This window comes from Labrus bergylta, chromosome 22 (genome assembly GCF_963930695.1).
Source record: "Labrus bergylta chromosome 22, fLabBer1.1, whole genome shotgun sequence".
In the NCBI taxonomy this organism is placed as follows: domain Eukaryota; kingdom Metazoa; phylum Chordata; class Actinopteri; order Labriformes; family Labridae; genus Labrus; species Labrus bergylta.
In genome coordinates, this window is record NC_089216.1 from 7,109,402 (window position 1) to 7,127,368 (window position 17,967).

The 17,967-nt window shown below is 38.0% G+C and overlaps 2 protein-coding genes and 2 long non-coding RNA genes across 5 annotated transcripts; 2 read left to right on the plus strand and 2 right to left on the minus strand.

Annotated features, from left to right (window-relative positions):
• The first annotated feature begins 1,693 nt into the window (after positions 1-1,693).
• Positions 1,694-3,208, plus strand: LOC114920544 (uncharacterized). The gene is made up of 4 exons (XR_003808863.2): positions 1,694-1,790; positions 1,909-1,979; positions 2,211-2,336; positions 3,112-3,208. It is a non-coding gene; the product is annotated as an uncharacterized lncRNA (long non-coding RNA).
• Positions 3,209-6,749: 3,541 nt separating this feature from the next.
• On the minus strand, positions 6,750-11,717 carry LOC136177408 (ubiquitin carboxyl-terminal hydrolase 50-like). 2 transcript variants are annotated; one of them, XR_010665015.1, is made up of 4 exons: positions 11,587-11,717; positions 11,456-11,493; positions 11,170-11,201; positions 6,750-6,954 (listed from the first exon to the last, which is right to left on the minus strand). XR_010665015.1 is itself a non-coding variant. In XM_065950566.1 (4 exons), exons 1-4 carry the CDS (start codon positions 11,707-11,709, stop codon positions 10,001-10,003), a joined length of 309 nt encoding a protein of 102 aa, XP_065806638.1. In that variant the 5' UTR covers positions 11,710-11,711; the 3' UTR covers positions 9,735-10,000. The 2 variants fall into 2 exon arrangements, 1 of the variants encoding a protein (XP_065806638.1); XM_065950566.1 differs by lacking the exon at positions 6,750-6,954 and adding an exon at positions 9,735-10,116 and having other exon boundaries at positions 11,587-11,711.
• LOC109988748 (E3 ubiquitin-protein ligase DDB_G0292642-like) lies at positions 7,536-8,863 on the plus strand. Its single transcript, XM_065950923.1, has 4 exons — positions 7,536-7,614; positions 7,750-7,847; positions 8,175-8,291; positions 8,387-8,863. Exons 1-4 carry the CDS (start codon positions 7,536-7,538, stop codon positions 8,840-8,842), a joined length of 750 nt encoding a protein of 249 aa, XP_065806995.1. The 3' UTR covers positions 8,843-8,863.
• Positions 11,718-12,547: 830 nt separating the features above from the next.
• On the minus strand, positions 12,548-13,393 carry LOC114920546 (uncharacterized). The gene is made up of 3 exons (XR_003808865.2): positions 13,093-13,393; positions 12,904-12,974; positions 12,548-12,670 (listed from the first exon to the last, which is right to left on the minus strand). It is a non-coding gene; the product is annotated as an uncharacterized lncRNA (long non-coding RNA).
• Between the last annotated feature and the right edge of the window lie 4,574 nt (positions 13,394-17,967).

The following is a 17,967-nucleotide window of genomic DNA, read 5'->3' on the forward strand; positions in this document are numbered from 1 at the left end:
CATGTTATGTTACTGTACAGTAATGTATGAAGCAGCTGTGAATTAAATTCCCTTAACTTATGATGTGTTAAAAAAGAACTCAATGAATGAATTTTATGGTGACTTCCCCACATTAGTTGATGGTGAGCAGCAGGAATTAACGATACATCCTACATTAATTCATGCATCATGCATTAATTCAGCATCAATTAAGTATAACATTTGTATAATGATATAAAAATTTACCCTGATTTAGTTTAATGCTTTTCATACTTTTGGATTTTAACACCAAAAAGGAAAGTACAGTTAAAAAGTACATCACTATTGTATTTCTTTAAAGTCAGAAAGGAGATATCCTGTTATTCCTCACAGAAGAAAACATATCAAAGATATATGAAACAAGGTTTTTAATAGACATAATTCATATTTTTAACCGAGCCTTGTCATATATATGACAACTTGTTATATAACCACTGGAGTTTCCAGAATTGCCATGCCTTTTTTTAAATTCACTATTATTTGTTGGCATGTGCAAAAACAAAAAAAAAGGTAATGGAAAGAACAGTTGACATAAAAAAATGAAACGAAACTCAAAGCAAAGCAGGCGTTGTCAGGTAATTGTTGCTGACTTATCCTCAGGCATTTTCTCATTACTGGAATTAAAGGCAAAAATAGAACTAAAAAAGTTTGTTGTGTGTTAAGAAGGATATAATCAATAAAGGTGTGTGAACAGGTGTGTCTTGATCAACATGAGGTAGGACCTTCACCTGAAAGAAGTTGAACAACATTCTGGCAGGTAAGTGGTTTATTCTGGGAAAAGGAGTAACAGAAAGTCATTAGTCTGAGGGTGGATTGGTATAATAAAAGCATGATGCTCACCACTGACTTTACAGGCTGAATGCCATATGATAATTACACTTTGTCATGTCATCTGTGGTGGCCAGGGTGACAGGAAAGGGACAAATTATACATTTCAGAAGAAAATTAAATGCAAAAAAAACCCTTCATAAACTAATAACAATTAAAACAGTACACTTTGAGAACTGATTTGATACCTCTGGGGCACAATGGCTCGTCACTGGGGCAGCACCCTAAAGGCACCACTGGCTTGTCCTTGATATGGGGTACTTCAATGTACCCTGGTGGTTTTTACCTCAAAGAGACCAAACTTGTATCTCTGGTGAGAGGTGACACTTTTGTACCTCAATTGATCACAACAAATATGTCTGCCTTTTCAAAGGTTACAAAACTGACTTTAGCAGGGTACAAAAAGGTGCCCAGGTAATACTGGTAAACATTTTTTATGTTTGCATATACAAGATGGAAACATAAATAAATGTGTCACTGTTCAAATAATCTATTCAATTATTTTCATGTTTAACAATTTAACTAATTTCGTGTTGAAACACAATGTTAGATTGTGACATACTGACTATTCTTTAAAGAACAGGTGTTATTTGCCAACAAATTTAAGTAAACACACCAATTTTGATGTCTGAGCAAAAGTATCGATGCAACTGCAAAAATCCGAAATACAGCCAGCGATAGGCTGTCTTATTATTGTGCTCCATTTTTTCAAATACAATTGTTTCTTAAATTAAGAGCCACTTAATTACAGATTACAATGATTTACTAAACAAACAATAAAAGGGAAGAACATTTTTAGAAGAATGATTTAAATAATTCCCGTTCTTTCTCAAGCTTGGATCAAAACTCCGATACAGATAAGGAGCTGAGAAACCTCTTTCAAAAACTGGAGACAGAAACATGTGGGACAGTAGAAATCACAAACAGTTTTGACATTACAGACGGTAAGTTGACCAGTGACCGTCATAAAACATTAATGAGGAGGTGGAGCAGAAGTTCCCTCTGCAGCTGCAAAGTAATGCTTTTGTGGCGTTTCAGTTGAATTTCATGTTTCATTTTTAGTGCATCAACAACGTGATGCTGCTGAATGCCTGGAAATGATTTTACACAAAGTCAGCCCACAGGCCTCCCAGGTGAGCATGTCATTACAAATCAGGATCTTTATGAAGACACATTAATAGATAGGACCAGAAAAAATCAGAAACAGAAACATCTGTGATCCAAATCCTGAAAGAAATATGAACATTTAAACAATTAAAATAAAAAGCCCATTCATATTTTGCACATTTGACAATCATTTCCCATTAATCATAATTATTTACATATTGTTTGTTTACAAAAATATTGATAATATTTCTCTCTAGGTTTTCAAAGGACAGCTGAAATACTCGACAACATGCTCCAAAGGCCACAACCTCAACACAGAGACGAATCCATTTCTGACTCTTCCACTGTCACTGAAGGATGCTAACAATTCAACCTTCAGTGTGGTGAGCCGATAAAGTTCTGAATTTTGGTTTAGTAGTTGTTGGGTTGACTTCTTAAACTGGTGGGTCGGCTGCTTCGTCAGCCATGTTACCAAGAATCACACTTTAGTGTTATCACCTCACCTTTTTATTCATTCCTTCCTCACAGCTAACTGGAATAGCATTTTGTCAGCAGCCATGGAACACAACAACCAATCTCCCGCTCTTTCATCTTAACGTAAAGTAGGTCGCAAAATATAACGCATCACAAAAGGAAGTCACGTCATGAATAACAAAATAAGATCTCAACATGTACACTGTTCTTCAAGTGCATACAAAATAAACGTTGCATAAAAAATATACATATGAACACTGTAAGTCAAACTATACATCACATCATGTATATTTATGTGAATGAGAACATAAAACTCAACAGTAGTTATATCCACTTCTTCTTCTATTATAACTTCCAGTAACACCAAGAGATCCAAAGACTGGCTAACTGTAAATGTTAGCTTACAGAACATGTGCCTGTTCCTTTAAATGAAAAGTTGGCTGGATGCTAACTTTAGTTGTTGTCTGCATGTGGCTAACTGGTTTTCAGCTATGTTGTTTTATCTTAAATTATTAAATATTCCCTGTGTCGTTGTTTATTGTTCTACACAGCATTAAAGCAGTATTTGTGCTCCTTACTTTAAGTGTAATGTCACAGGAAAATGGTTGCAATTTGAATATATTAATATATAATTTGAAAGTGAGATCGGTTAGCCGTTCTTAGCCTACAGTTATGTTTTCCCAGGAGAGTGGCTTTGACAACGTTTTCCGGACAAAATCCTTCATCAGAGACAACCTGGTGTACTGTGAGCAATGTGGAAAGAAAACAGAGGCCACCAGAGTGAGTTAATAAACCAACAGTATCCTGACCAAATTCTGATGTAACTCATTTAAAGCTTTGATTTAATTTACAATCATCTATTGAACATAATATGTTTGATGTCAAAATGTGTGTATTTTTTTCAGCAATGTGAGATGCTGGAATTTCCTTGTATTCTGGTTCTACTTCTAATGAGATACACATTACAGAGACAGGCAAGAGGAAGTACATTTAAATGCTTTTCCTTGTGTTTGATTTTGAAAATCATATTATGTAACTGACTGTGTTTGTCACTGTAGAACAAGATGTACACACTGTGTGGGATTGTGAATCACATGGGCAGCCTTAAAGGAGGACACTACACAGCCACCATCCTGTCCAAAGAGGACACCTGGTGTGAATTTAATGACAGTCACGTCGGAAAGGTGAGGTTGAATTGAACTCATCGGTTATAATTTCCGATATTGAAAACGTAAAAAAAAAACCTCAATAATAATTTGTTTTTGATGAATGTTGCAGCTTGAGGAACAACCATTTGCAAACTCTCAGACTTACAAGTATGTTCAGTGAATTTATTTCCTTGAAGCCAAAATTAACAACATGTCTTTAAATGTGCTAAGAAGACCATGTGTTATAATTAAAAGCTGCTGAGCATTTGCAGAGCTTAATGGATACGGGGTTCTTCTGTTTTTAAGGCCAAGAATAAAAGTCTGAGATATATTATCTAAATGTTTAATTTATGTGCTTAGCTTTTTATAGCATGCAGCAAACAGTAACTTAAATTATTTGTTCAACAGTTCCAGCACTGCATATCTGCTTGTGTACAGAGGTAAGACAACACAGATATCATTGTTGACTAAAATGTTTTATGATGGTTAATTAATGCATTGTTTTCATCTTGTGACAAAAGAGAGGACGAAACAGGCATGTAGCCATGAGACAGGAAAAGAGGTTGGGAACAAGAGAGTTAACGTTTCAAGCCTCAATGAACAAAACAGAAGAAGATCCTCTCTTACCTCATAATCTAAAGGTCAGAGATACCAGAGAAACCGGAGGAAGAAGAGGCCCCCTGCACCAGTCATCATCCAGGGGGAGGAAGTGAAGAGGGTGGACTCATACGAGTACCTTGGAGTCCACATCAACAATAAACTGGACTGGCCTCACAAGTCTGACGCCCTCTTCAGGAAGGGACAGAGGAGGATGTTCTTCCTGAGGAGACTCAGATCATTCAGTGTCTGCAACATGACTCCTGAAGACCTTCTACCAGTCTGTGGTGGCCAGTGCCCTCTTCTTTGCTGTGGCGTGCTGGTGGGGTGGCATCAAGACTGGTGAGGCAAACAGGCTGAACAAGCTGGTGAGGAAGGCCCGCTCTGTAGTGGGTCTCGATCTGGACAGTTTGGAGACAGTGGGTGAGAGGAGGATGAAGGACAAAATCTTATCCATCCTGGATAACTCCTCTCACCCTCTACATGGTGAGCTGTGGCAGATGGACAGCTCCTTCAGCCAGCGCCTCATCCCCCCAGGTGCAAAACAGAGCGCTTCAGGCGCTCCTTTGTGCCCACTGCCATAAGACTGTACAACAGCAGCCGATGACAACAATAACAGTCCGTCAGTACATGATTACCCAGCTGACCTCTCCGTCTAACTGATCACAAAAGGTGAACAATCAGAGTCAGAATTGTTTTTGTTGTTGTTGCCAAGTACATTTACACAGACAGGGAATTTGTCTCGGTGTTTTGGTGCAAAGCAGTTAACAAAGGAAATAAAGCAAGAAATAGCAATGTACTTAGCAATGCCAGTCTGACGTCATTGTCAGTGTGAGATCACTGATCTAAGCCCATTGGCTCTATGTGGCAAGCCCAGCAGCTCATGTTGCACGCCCGTTAACTTCTGTAGCACACCCACGATATGCCGTAGCCTGCGGTAGCACAGTAGTGCTAAGGTGCTAATGTTTATGCTCCTCTCGGACGGAGCCAGTGGCTGCATTCCCAATATGGTAAAAGAGGCGGGACATTTACGAGAACCGTGCTGAGCGACTGACCAATAACGACAGAGCGGATCGGCAAACCAATTAGAGCAGACTTGGCCCACGTGGGGCTCAGCAGAGCTTAGCTGACAGACTCTGAGCAGAGAGGGAGCAAGGGGGAGCAGTACATGAAAACAGACACTTTTTTCGGACTTTAGCTATTGTGAACGTACAAAAGTAAGTACATAGATTAAATATAGGAACCCCAAAAAGGGCATAACATGAGCTCTTTAAGGCCGTTTGTGGTGGGTGACTTATTTTCTGTGAAAGACAGTGACCTCGTTCACCCTCACACTCAACACGACATCCCACAGGGCTGTGTGCTGGGTCTTCTTTGTTTTCTCCTCACCTGAACTTAACATTTGTACGTGCATTGTTCCACCACCAACACCATCTCAAGTTTTGAGAGGACACTATACCTTTGTTAGCCTCATGAGCAACATTTGTTCATATTTATGAAAGGTGAAAAAACGATTTCAGGGCCTTAATGCTTTTTATGCACATTTATTACAAGAAATGAAGGTTGTTTTCTTCACTTAAAGAAATATACTGCTTTTAAAATCCATATCTTTAATCAGTAATATTGAATGGGAAACTGCTATCTTTTGTTTCATTCTATACACAAATAACTGCAAATGTACTTTTGACTCTTAGTCATCAAAATTGTTTAAAAAAAAAAAAGGAAATTTAAAATAATGATTAAAAAAAAGAAGCAATTGTACTCAATATGTAATTTAGTTCACCATCACATTTCTGAATTCATCTTCAACGCTGACATAAGTCCTGCCCACTCTCTCCATCAAAATAAGTTTAGAGTCGACAGAATAACAGGAGGTATCAAAAGTAATAAACCACCACAAACGATGAGAGCAATGCAAAGTGGTTTCTTCAGGATGTTGGTTGAACTTGTGCATTCTGGAGGGAAAATAAGACAAAAATTATTTTCATCGAACAAAACATTTGACCTTTGATGAATGAATCAAAGTGTCATTTTGAAGGTTTAAGGTTACGGTATGTAGTGGGTTATGTTTTTGGCTATTGTTCATGATCATTTATTGTGTGATTATATTGAGTAAGAGGATACAGCGATTACAAGGGTATGGGCGCAAATATATTGATTTAAGTCCCTTGTTATATACACTGTAAGATTCCTTTGTTTCATTGTCAACTGAAACAACTCCTTCATTGCACCTTCTGTACATTTTGTGCTTTTTAGATTTTTACAATTTTGAATTCTAATTGATATATTTGAAATTGCTTCTTATATTTTATTGTTTAAGTACTTTGCTATTTCTTGCTTTATTTCCTTTGTTAATTGCTTTGCACCAAAACACTGAGACAAATTCCCTGTCTGTGTAAATGTACTTGGCAACAAAAAAATGATTCTGACTCTGATTGTTCACCTTTTGTGATCAGTTAGATGGAGAGGTCAGCTGGGTAATCATGAGTTGATTCTTTTTTATCTTTAAGTTAAACATGTATTTTTTTAATTTGATTAAAGTTGCTAGAATGTATGGAAAGGCTCACCTCACCTTCTTGTGTTTTGCTTTGTTGCATTCCCTCTTCTGCCTCTCTCAGGTTGTCCTGACGTGGTTTTCTCGAGGGGCTGATTTTTAGAATACTAAGCAAGAGAGGATCTTCTTCTGTTTTGTTCATTGAGTCTTCATTGAGTCTTGAAACGTTAACTCTCTTGTTCCCAACCTCTTTTCCTGTCTCATGGCTACATGCCTGTTTCATCCTCTCTTTTGTCTCCTGTCCTTGACACTCTTGTTTATATTTATGAGATCTCTGTTCTTTGTCATGATGAATGTCATTTTTATCATATTTTATTAACATTCATTAACATGAAGTTGACAAACTGCTCAAAGTTTGGATATCCTTGCTCACCTCTCATAAGTTCCGTGACTTCGCGGTTCCATCTTGCCCAGCCAGGTAACCTTTGAACCAGTTTTTGATTTTCTTCGCAGTCGTTCAAAATGTCAAGACCTTTTACATGAGGGATTGCTTCTTGACATGTATGTAGAAAATCTGCAAAATCAAATCCGGCCTGTGGCTCCATCCCATGTCATTCCCCACTCTCTCTCTCGCCGATTTCTGTCTCTACCCACTGTCTACCCCTTCTAAACATTTTTTTAAAACTTTTCTGAACATGATACATGAACATATTATTATACCATACCTTACTCTTCACTTAGCATTTTTCTCCACCAAACCCCAGAACCTACCTTAGAATTTGCACGTTTAAAGATTTTCAAATTTAAAGATGGAGTGTTCATCAAATCTTATTTAGTTTCAGACGCTCTTCCTTTGAGGTGATTAAAAAATGGAACAGGTGGAGAAGAAATATGACCCACTAGATACCACCCTGAAGTTTGTCAACAGGGACAACTTGGATCCAATGTGTAAGATGAATTTCTTATCTAATTGTTCAATAAAGTCAAACCAAAACAGACAGTAGCCTTTCATTTGTTTCAGAAAACACCCATATTCCTTCACAAAAAACTTAAAGTGATAAAGGTATTGTTGTGTCCTCTTAGTCTCAGAAGACAGCGATGGTCTCAGAGCAGAGATGTCCTGCGGTCACGCTGTCGGCCCTGATTATTTGACAGTTTGGTGTCTCAACCAGCTGAAGGAGGTACGTATATGTCTGAAAACATTTTTTAATGTCAATTATAATTTAAATAATCTCACAAATAATAATCTTGCTTGTGTTACACTGTGAAAACAGGAGCAGTAATTAAAGATCATGTTTGTGTTCATTTATGACTTACGGTATTAAGACTTATAAATACTCTGCAGAACTAGCCCAAAGTGATTAACTGCAACTATTACTACTACTCCTTTATTATTATGATATACTCCAGGCACTCCAGGGGTCACATTTCCAATTGCAGAATACAAATTCTCTGTCTTTGTTCATCAATTCTTTTGTGTGATCCAGAACCTGTTTTTTTTTTTGAAGGGTCAATATGTATTTAGATGCCCTGCATTGGTGGAAGGTACCAAATGGTGCAATAAACTGTTGTCGTACCAGGAGGTTTGCAAAATGGCTGCTGCAGAATTCTTTGAAATGAAGCCAGTGAGTCATCCAGTAGTGGAGCATTTCAGAATAAAATCTTCAATTCAAGTGCACTGTTTTAAAAGTATTCTGTGTCTTGTCTTTATCCTCACCAGTGCCCAAAGTGCAGAACACATGTGGAGAGGACAGATCTCTCCAACCTGTGTGTGCACTGCACCATCTGTACAGCCGATCAGAAGAAGATATACTATTTCTGCTGGCAGTGTCAGAGGGAGTGGAAAGGTCCAGGCCCCAGATCTGACCGCTGCGAAAATGACGGCTGCATCAACAAGGACCTTCAACTTCTGCAGACGTGTAAGACAATCAGTCTGCCTGATGTGGAGGGGGTCACTGACTGCCCGTCAGTGCGAGCCTGTCCTACATGTGGCCTGAGTGTGGAACACAGTTCACAATACTGCAAAAACATCACCTGCCCTCGCTGTCACATTGAGTTCTGTTTTGTCTGTCTGAGACTAAAGCTTGAGTGTAACAAAACAAGTTCTCCATACAAAATCTGTCCCAGTGGTGTGGCCCCAAGACAGACCTCCATCCCTGTGTGGCAGAGGAAATGAGGGGAAAATGTCAGGATTGTGGAGTCCTTTTATCTGAGGGTGTAAGACAGCTCTTACAAAGAGAGTCTTTTTAGATTAACACAGTGAAAGCTCTGCAATATCATGATCTAATTGGTCAAATGGACCTCTATCTTTTCCTCTAGTTGTCATGTTGTTTTTATTAATTATCCCTCTGACTGCCTCAGACCTCTTCAATAACTTTTAAGTTTGATCCCAACACTGGAAAGCAGCAGGGATACATTCTTTTCAATAATGTTGTAAAAATGTTCATCACCAATGGAGCGCTCCACCTGCTTTTTGACAAATTAATATATGATTGTCAACTTTTAATGTGTTTTCTACTATGTTTAAATCCACCTTCACCGCCTTCACGAACAACATATTCAAAAAATTCTCATTAAGCAGCACTTTTTTTGATTAAAGAAATGTTTATCCATGGTCCACATTGTTGTCATGGTCCTGCATCAGAAAGTTAGTTACCCTGGGTAAACATGTTCGTAAGTATCCACTGTCAATATGGCAGTTTGAGTCCGAGATCAACACTAGCACTGCAATGTAAAAAATTAAACTTAAGGTCGTTTGTGGTGGGTGATCCATTTTCTGTGAAAGACAGTGACCTCGTTCACCCTCACACTGAACACGGCATCCCACAGGGCTGTGTGCTGGGTCCTCTTTGTTTTCTCCTCACCTGAACTTAACACCTGTACGTGCATTGCTCCACCACCAACGCCATCTCAAGTTTTGAGAGGACACTATACCTTTGTTAGCCTCATGAGCAACATTTGTTCATATTTATGAAAGGTGAAAATATGATTTCAGGGCCTTAATGCTTTTTATGCACATTTATTACAAGAAATGAAGGTTGTTTTCTTCACTTAAAGAAATATACTGCTTTTAAAATCCATATCTTTATTCAGTAATATTGAATGGGAAACTGCTATCTTTTGTTTCATTCTATACACAAATAACTGCAAATGTACTTTTGACTCTTAGTCATCAAAATTGTTTAAAAAAAACGGAAATTCAAAATAATGATTAAAAAAAGAAGCCATTGTACTCTATATGTAATTTAGTTCACCATCACTTTGGTAGAAACTTGCAAGTAGACATTTCTGAATTCATCTTCAACGCTGACACAAGTCCTGCCCACTCTCTCCATCAAGATAAATTTAGAGTCAACAGAATAATAGGAGGTATCAAAAGTAATAAACCACCACAAACGATGAGAGCAATGCAAGGTGGTTTCTTCAGGATGTTGGTTGAACTTGTGCATTCTGGAGGGAAAATAAGACAAAAATTATTTTCATCGGACAAAACATTTGACCTTTGATGAATGAATCAAAGTGTCATTTTGAAGGTTTAAGGTTACGGTATGTAGTGGTTTATGTTTTTGGCTATTGTTCATGATCATTTATTGTGTGATTATATTGAGTAAGAGGATACAGCAATTACAAGGGTATGGGCGCAAATATATTGATTTAAGTCCCTTGTTATATACACTGTAAGATTCCTTTGTTTCATTGTCAACTGAAACAACTCCTTCATTGCACATTATGTACATTTTGTGCTTTTTAGATTTTTACAATTTTGAATTCTATTTGATATATTTGAAATTGCTTCTTATATTTTATTGTTTAAGTACTTTGCTATTTCTTGCTTTATTTCCTTTGTTAACTGCTTTGCACCAAAACACCGAGACAAATTCCCTGTCTGTATAAATGTACTTGGCAACAAAAAAACGATTCTGACTCTGATTGTTCACCTTTTGTGATCAGTTAGATGGAGAGGTCAGCTGGGTAATCATGAGTTGATTCTTTTTTATCTTTAAGTTAAACATATATTTGTTTAATTTGGTTAAAGTTGCTGGAATGTATGGAAAGGCTCACCTCACCTTCTTGTGTTTTGCTTTGTTGCATTCCCTCTTCTGCCTCCCTCAGGTTGTCCTGATGTGGTTTTCTCCAGGGGCTGATTTTTAGAATACTAAGCAAGAGAGAATCTTCTTCTGTTTTGTTCATTGAGGCTTGAAACGTTAACTCTCTTGTTCCCAACCTCTTTTCCTGTCTCATGGCTACATGCCTGTTTCATTCTCTTCTGTCTCCTGTCCTTGACACTCTTGTTTATATTTATGAGATCCCTGTTCTTTTTCATGATGAATGTCATTTTTATCATATTTTCCTTGGAGTTCCCGTTGGTCTCCACTCTGTTCATCCTGTCGATGCTCCACCTTGTCTCTAAAACCCTCTGAGTCTTTTAAATAAGATGAAAACAATGCATTGATTAACCATCATAAAACATTTTAGTCAACAATGATATCTGTGTTGTCTTACCTCTGTACACGAGCAGATATGCAGTGCTGGAACTGTTGAACAAATAATTGAATACAAAAACAAAAAGTTACTGTTTGCTGCATGCCATAAAAAGCTAAGCACATAAATTAAACATTTTTATAATATATCTCAGACTTTTATTCTTGGCCTTAAAAACAGAAGAACCCCGTATCCATTAAGCTCTGCAAATGCTCAGCAGCTTTTAATTATAACACATGGTCTTCTTAGCACATTTAAAGACATGTTGTTAATTTTGGCTTCAAGGAAATAAATTTACTGAACATACTTGTAAGTCTGAGAGTCTGCAAATGGTTGTTCCTCAAGCTGCAACATTCATCAAAAACAAATTATTATTGAGTTTTTTTTTAACGTTTTAAATATGGGAAATTATAACCGATGAGTTCAATTCAACCTCACCTTTCTGACGTGACTGTCATTAAACTCACACCAGGTGTTGTCCTCTTTGGACAGGATGGTGGCTGTGTAGTGTCCTCCTTTAAGGCTGCCCATGTGATTCACAATCCCACACAGTTTGTACATCTTGTTCTACAGTGACAAACACAGTCAGTTACATAATTTGTTTTTCAAAATCAAACACAAGGAAAAGCATTTAAATGTACTTCCTCTTGCCTGTCTCTGTAATGTATGTGGCATCTCTACCATGCAGTCTGATTTGAAATGTGACATGGTGTTGTTGTCAAAGTCAAATCTCTTTAGAAGCACAATCAGAATACGAGGAAATTCCAGCATCGCACATTCCTGAAAAAAATACACACATTTTGACATCAAACATATTATGTTCAATAGATGATTGTAAATGAAATCAAAGCTTTAAACGAGTTACATCAGAATTTGGTCAGGATACTGTTGGTTTATTAACTCACTCTGTTGGCCCCTGTTTTCTTTCCACATTGCTCACAGTACACCAGGTTGTCTCTGTTGAAGGATTTTTTCTGGAAAACGTTGTCAAAGCCACTCTCCTGGGAAAACATAACTGTAGGCTAAGAACAGCTAACCGATCTCACTTTCAAATTATATATTAATATATTCAAATTGCAACCATTTTCCTGTGACATTACACTTAGAGTAAGGAGCACAAATACTGCTTTAATGCTGTGTAGAACAATAAACAACGACACAGGGAATATTTAATAATTTAAGATAAAACAACATAGCTGAAAACCAGTTAGCCACATGCAGACAACAGCTAAAGTTAGCATCCAGCCAACTTTTCATTTAAAGGAACAGGCACATGTTCTGTAAGCTAACATTTACAGTTAGCCAGTCTTTGGATCTCTTGGTGTTACTGGAAGTTATAATAGAAGAAGAAGTGGATATAACTACTAAACCAGAACTCAGACTTTTATCTGCTCACCACACTGAAGTCTGAATTGTTAGCATCCTTCAGTGACAGTGGAAGAGTCAGAAATGGATTCGTCTCTGTGTTGAGGCTGTGGCCTTTGGTGCATGTTGTCGAGTATTTCAGCTGTCCTTTGAAAACCTAGAGAGAAATATTATGAATATTTTTGTAAACAAACAATATGTAAATAATTATGATTAATGGGAAATGATGTGTCAAATGTGCAAAATATGAATGGGCTTTTTATTTTAACTGTTTAAATGTTCATATTTTTTTCAGGATTTGGATCACAGATGTTTCTGTTTATGATTTTTTTCTGGTCCTATCTATTAATGTGTCTTCATAAAGATCCTGATTTGTAATGACATGCTCACCTGGGAGGCCTGTGGGCTGACTTTGTGTAAAATCATTTCCAGGCATTCAGCAGCATCACGTTGTTGATGCACTAAAAATGAAACATGAAATTCAACTGAAACGCCACAAAAGCATTACTTTGCAGCTGCAGAGGGAACTTCTGCTCCACCTCCTCATTAATGTTTTATGACGGTCACTGGTCAACTTACCGTCTGTAATGTCAAAACTGTTTGTGATGTCTACTGTCTCACATGTTTCTGTCTCCAGTTTTTCAAAGAGGTTTCTCAGCTCCTTATCTGTATCAGAGTTTTGATCCAAGCTTGAGAAAGAACGGGAATTATTTAAATCATTCTTCTAAAAATGTTCTTCCCTTTTATTGTTTGTTTAGTAAATCATTGTAATCTTATGAAGGAGTATTGCTGTCATCAAGTAAAGAAATGTACCAGTACAATGTTAAAATGTGGTAAGTTTATTGATCTAACAATATGGTTTTTCCATCTTATAATGTTGAACTTCTCATGTTATTAAAGTCTACAGACTTAAAACAAAAAAATATATCAAGGTTTAACCTTAAACCTACAACTTTAATGTACAATAAAGTCTTGATCCTGGTCTTTACATTAGCAAACCAAACAGTGTCAAACCTGTTGTGAATCTCAGTTGTCATGAAGAGAACCTGCAGAACACTGTTGAGGTAACATGTTGCTCCCTGATTACTCAGACCGTGAAGTTTCGGTGACTCTGTCAGGAAATAATAAGACTTACCCTTAAAATGTAGTATGTACATTTAGCGTATGTAAATTTAGCAAATCTCTCGGGATATACATATAAAACATTAAGATATGACTAATACATTATCTAATGTTATATTATGTACACTATACTGTGTTAAATGTTTGCTCAAAATTAAAAAAAATATTTTTTATGATTACTGTAACTTTAACTTAACCTTAACTTTTGGTTTGTGGCGATTCTGGCGCCCCCTGTGGACACATTAGTTAATCTAGTCTGTGCATGTACATCATGTTTCAGGGCTATTGTTTCATGGCAAAAATCTCATCCATCTTTCTCTTAACAATCTATCGATCCTAGTGAATATTTTCTGTGGAAAACTTTATTTTTTAAAGTGCTGTGTCTTCAGCTTGCTGTTGATCACATTGTCTGACGCATCCTGAAGCACTGTGCCGAGCAGCTAGGGGGCGTGTTTCAGACCCTGTTCCAGAGCTCTTTGGACAGCAGCACAGGCCCTACAGCTGTGGAAACACTCCACAGCTATCCCCATCCCCAAGAAAAGCCCTGCCAAATCACTGAATGACCCTAGGCCTGTGGCCCTCACGTCTCTGGTGATGAAGGCCATGGAGAGGATCATAAAACAACACATCATCAGAGAAACCGACTCCCAGATGGACCCGCTACAATTTGCTTATCGTGCAGGCAGAGGTGTCGATGATGCAAAAACATTCATAATAGACACTGTTCAAAAACACCTGGCGCACCCCAACACCTCAGCCAGACTCCTGTTTGCAGACTTCTCCTCTGCATTCAACACCCTGCAGCCTCACATCCTGGCTGACAAACTTTCAACTTGCTTCCATCTGAACGACCAGCTTATCCTGTGGATATTGGACTTTCTGACCAACAGATCACAGAGAGTTCTGGTCAACAACACCCTCTCCAACCTCCAACACACCTCAACTGGCTCCCCTCAGGGCGGCGTGCTCTCACCTCTGCTCTTCATCCTCTACACCGATGACTGCAGAACCACACAGCCAAACTGTCACCTGGTGAAGTACGCAGACGACACAGTTCTTCTGTCTCTGCTGTCAGGCCCCTCTCAGCACCAGGGACCAGTTCTTCAGGAGTTTGTGGAGTGGTGTGACAGCTCCTGCCTCGAACTGAACGTGAGCAAGACCAAAGACATGGTGGTGACCTTCTCCAACAAGCAGAGGGAACTGGCTGCATCAGCAATCACCACAATCCATGGGAATCCTGTCGAACTAGTAGAGGAGTATAAGTACCTGGGTACTAGCTTCGACAGCCTGCTGAAATTCGCCTCCAACACCGAGGAGATTCTCAGGAAATGTCAGCAGCGAAAATACCTCCTAAGGAAACTCAATTCCTTTGGAGTCAGTAAGAACATTCTTCTGACCTTCTACTACTCCTTCATTGAGAGCATTATTACTTTTTCTATAACCTGCTGGTTCCACTCCACCAGCCTCCAGAACAGAAACCGCCTGCAGAGCACGGTCACAGTCTGCTCTAAGATCATTGGACGACCTGTAAGGACTTTGACATCGATCTATGAGCAACAGACAATCAGGCTAGCAGGTCGGATTATGCAGGACCCCTCACACGCTCTCTTCCCAGCGTTTGAGTGGCTCCCCTCAGGACGCCGGCTTCGCTGTCCCTGCTGTAGAACACAGAGGAGAAGAGCAACCTTTGTTCCCAGGGCTGTCCAGCTCCTCAACTCCTAACCCCCCCCAACAGACACCAACACCTCTCACCCAATGCAGACTCTCAGCTGTGAACTTTGCTTTTTTACTTCCTTTATATTTGCCGTGCACCTTAACTGCCTCTGCTTTATCTGGTCTCATGCACTACATCACTTTATTCTATCCATTTTATATCAGTATTCATACAGTTCTGGTTAATTTATTCCTGTTGTTTCTTATCCATCATTGCACTACGGTCACTTTATTTATCTCATTTTTACCTTACAGTTATATTGTATATATTAGTTCTATTGTTCCATTATTCACCATGCACCTTATTAACTTATCATTTAGTATTTAGCCTACTTGCACATAGCTCTGTATGTATATATTTATTTCTCGTTTACTGCACATAGTTCTGTTTACATCTGTTTACAACTGTTAGTCCGATCACTGTCCACTTATATCTACTCTTTTATATTTTGTATTTTTAAGTTAAGTTTAAGCTTTAAGTTGTATTTAAATTGACACTTTATATTTAGGTTAAAATGTTTCATTTGCTTGCACTGTTGTTAATTTACTGCTCTGTGTGCCTTTGAATTGTCCCCCGGAGACAAATAAAGTTTTTTGAATTGAATTGAATTGACACCTTGTGACAGCAGTTTCAGGCATTCAAATGTACTCTTTAGTAAGAGTCAGTCTTGTGACTCATTTCCTTGTCTTCGTTAATAAGCATTAATATGCCTCAGTATTAATTTCAGTCTGTTTTACAACCAGATAAAAATTCCTCACAGGAGCTTTAATGTCAATGATTGCCATTTGAATCATATGTATCTCTTCTCCTTACCTTTTTGTTCCTTCTCTGAGTCCATTTCTTTTCTTGTTATTTTCATGAGGCTCACTTCACTTGTCTCTTCCCTGAAGATAACAGAATAAAACTATATCATTTTTAATTCAGGCAACTGATTCATTTCCGTTTCAGACATGCATGCTAATGTTACAATTTCAACTTTATTTTCCCAAACAGCCCTAGTCTATAATTCTGTTTAATGACGAAGCACAAACACAATACACTCTTATCTCTGGTACCTGGTGCCTATGTTAAAATAAACCCTTTCCCCTGAATATTCTATCCTCTTCAATCTCATTCCCCTCCAATATTACTACTTAGTATTTGATGTCAGAGATAAAGCAAAGTCCTGCATTGAATACTCACGGTGGCAAAGCGCGTCCTACAAAAAAGAAATAAGCAGAAGACATATTTCAAACAATTAATTTTGAGGTTAACTTTTCGTTTCTCAGGAATTCAATATGCTACTGTTGGTTCGTACCTGTGCGACTCCCCATCATGCGTCTGAAAAGAAGAACAGTTTAATGATTCCTGTTGTAGCTCAGAAAGTCTGCACACGGGATTAGAAGTGCAAATCCAAACGAGAGAGAAAGACTTCTTTAAAACGTTTCAATAAACCCCAGTTATCGTTCAGACATTGTTGCGCTTACAGTGTTCTAGTTTACGTGACGTTTGCGTAAATTAATCAAGGGGCAACACGGATAGAAGATTTGCCACTATCTTACATTTCATACAATAATTCTTAACTAGATATCCACACATTTAATACGGGTGGGAAATGACAGCCAATAAACTCCTTACAAATAAAACACAAATAACTATCCGCAGATATTAAATACAAGTCGGTTCTTCAAATCAGTTTAAAACAGCATGATTAAAACACTTAGCCTAGGTTGCAAACAAAGAGAAAAAGACACTTACAAACGGCTTGCGATCACATCGTGAAACCAGTAACCAGTAGCCTGTAGTGGAGGATGTGTCTTCTTCTACTGGTGCCTATTATTGACAGACAGCTTGCGTCGTGTCCTGGGCCACAGCCTACCTCCCACATTTCATTTAATGCCGCCCTCATCTATTATCAGGCAGAGTCTTCTAAGTGTTATGAACATGAACGAAATGATTTAGGTGGTTAGAAAGATTATCTTTTGTTTTTTAAGTGGCTCTTAATTTAAGAAACAATTGTATTTGAAAAAATGGAGCACAATAATAAGACAGCCTATCGCTGGCTGTATTTGGGATTTTTGCAGTTGCATCGATACTTTTGCTCAGACATCAAAATTGGTGTGTTTACTTAAATTTGTTGGCAAATAACACCTGTTCTTTAAAGAATAGTCAGTATGTCACAATCTAACATTGTGTTTCAATACGAAATTAGTTAAATTGTTAAACGTGAAAATAATTGAATAGATTATTTGAACAGTGTCACATTTGTTTCTGTTTCCATCTTGTATATGCAAACATAAAACTTGTTTACCAGTATTACCTGGGCACCTTTTTGTACCCTGCTAAAGTCAGTTTTGTAACCTTTGAAAAGGCAGACATATTTGTTGTGATCAATTGAGGTACAAAAGTGTCACCTCTCACCAGAGATACAAGTTTGGTCTCTTTGAGGTAAAAACCACCAGGGTACATTGAAGTACCCCATATCAAGGACAAGCCAGTGGTGCCTTTAGGGTGCTGCCCCAGTGACGAGCCATTGTGCCCCAAAGGTATCAAATCAGTTCTCAAAGTGTACTGTTTTAATTGTTATTAGTTTATGAAGGGTTTTTTTGCATTTAATTTTCTTCTGAAATGTATAATTT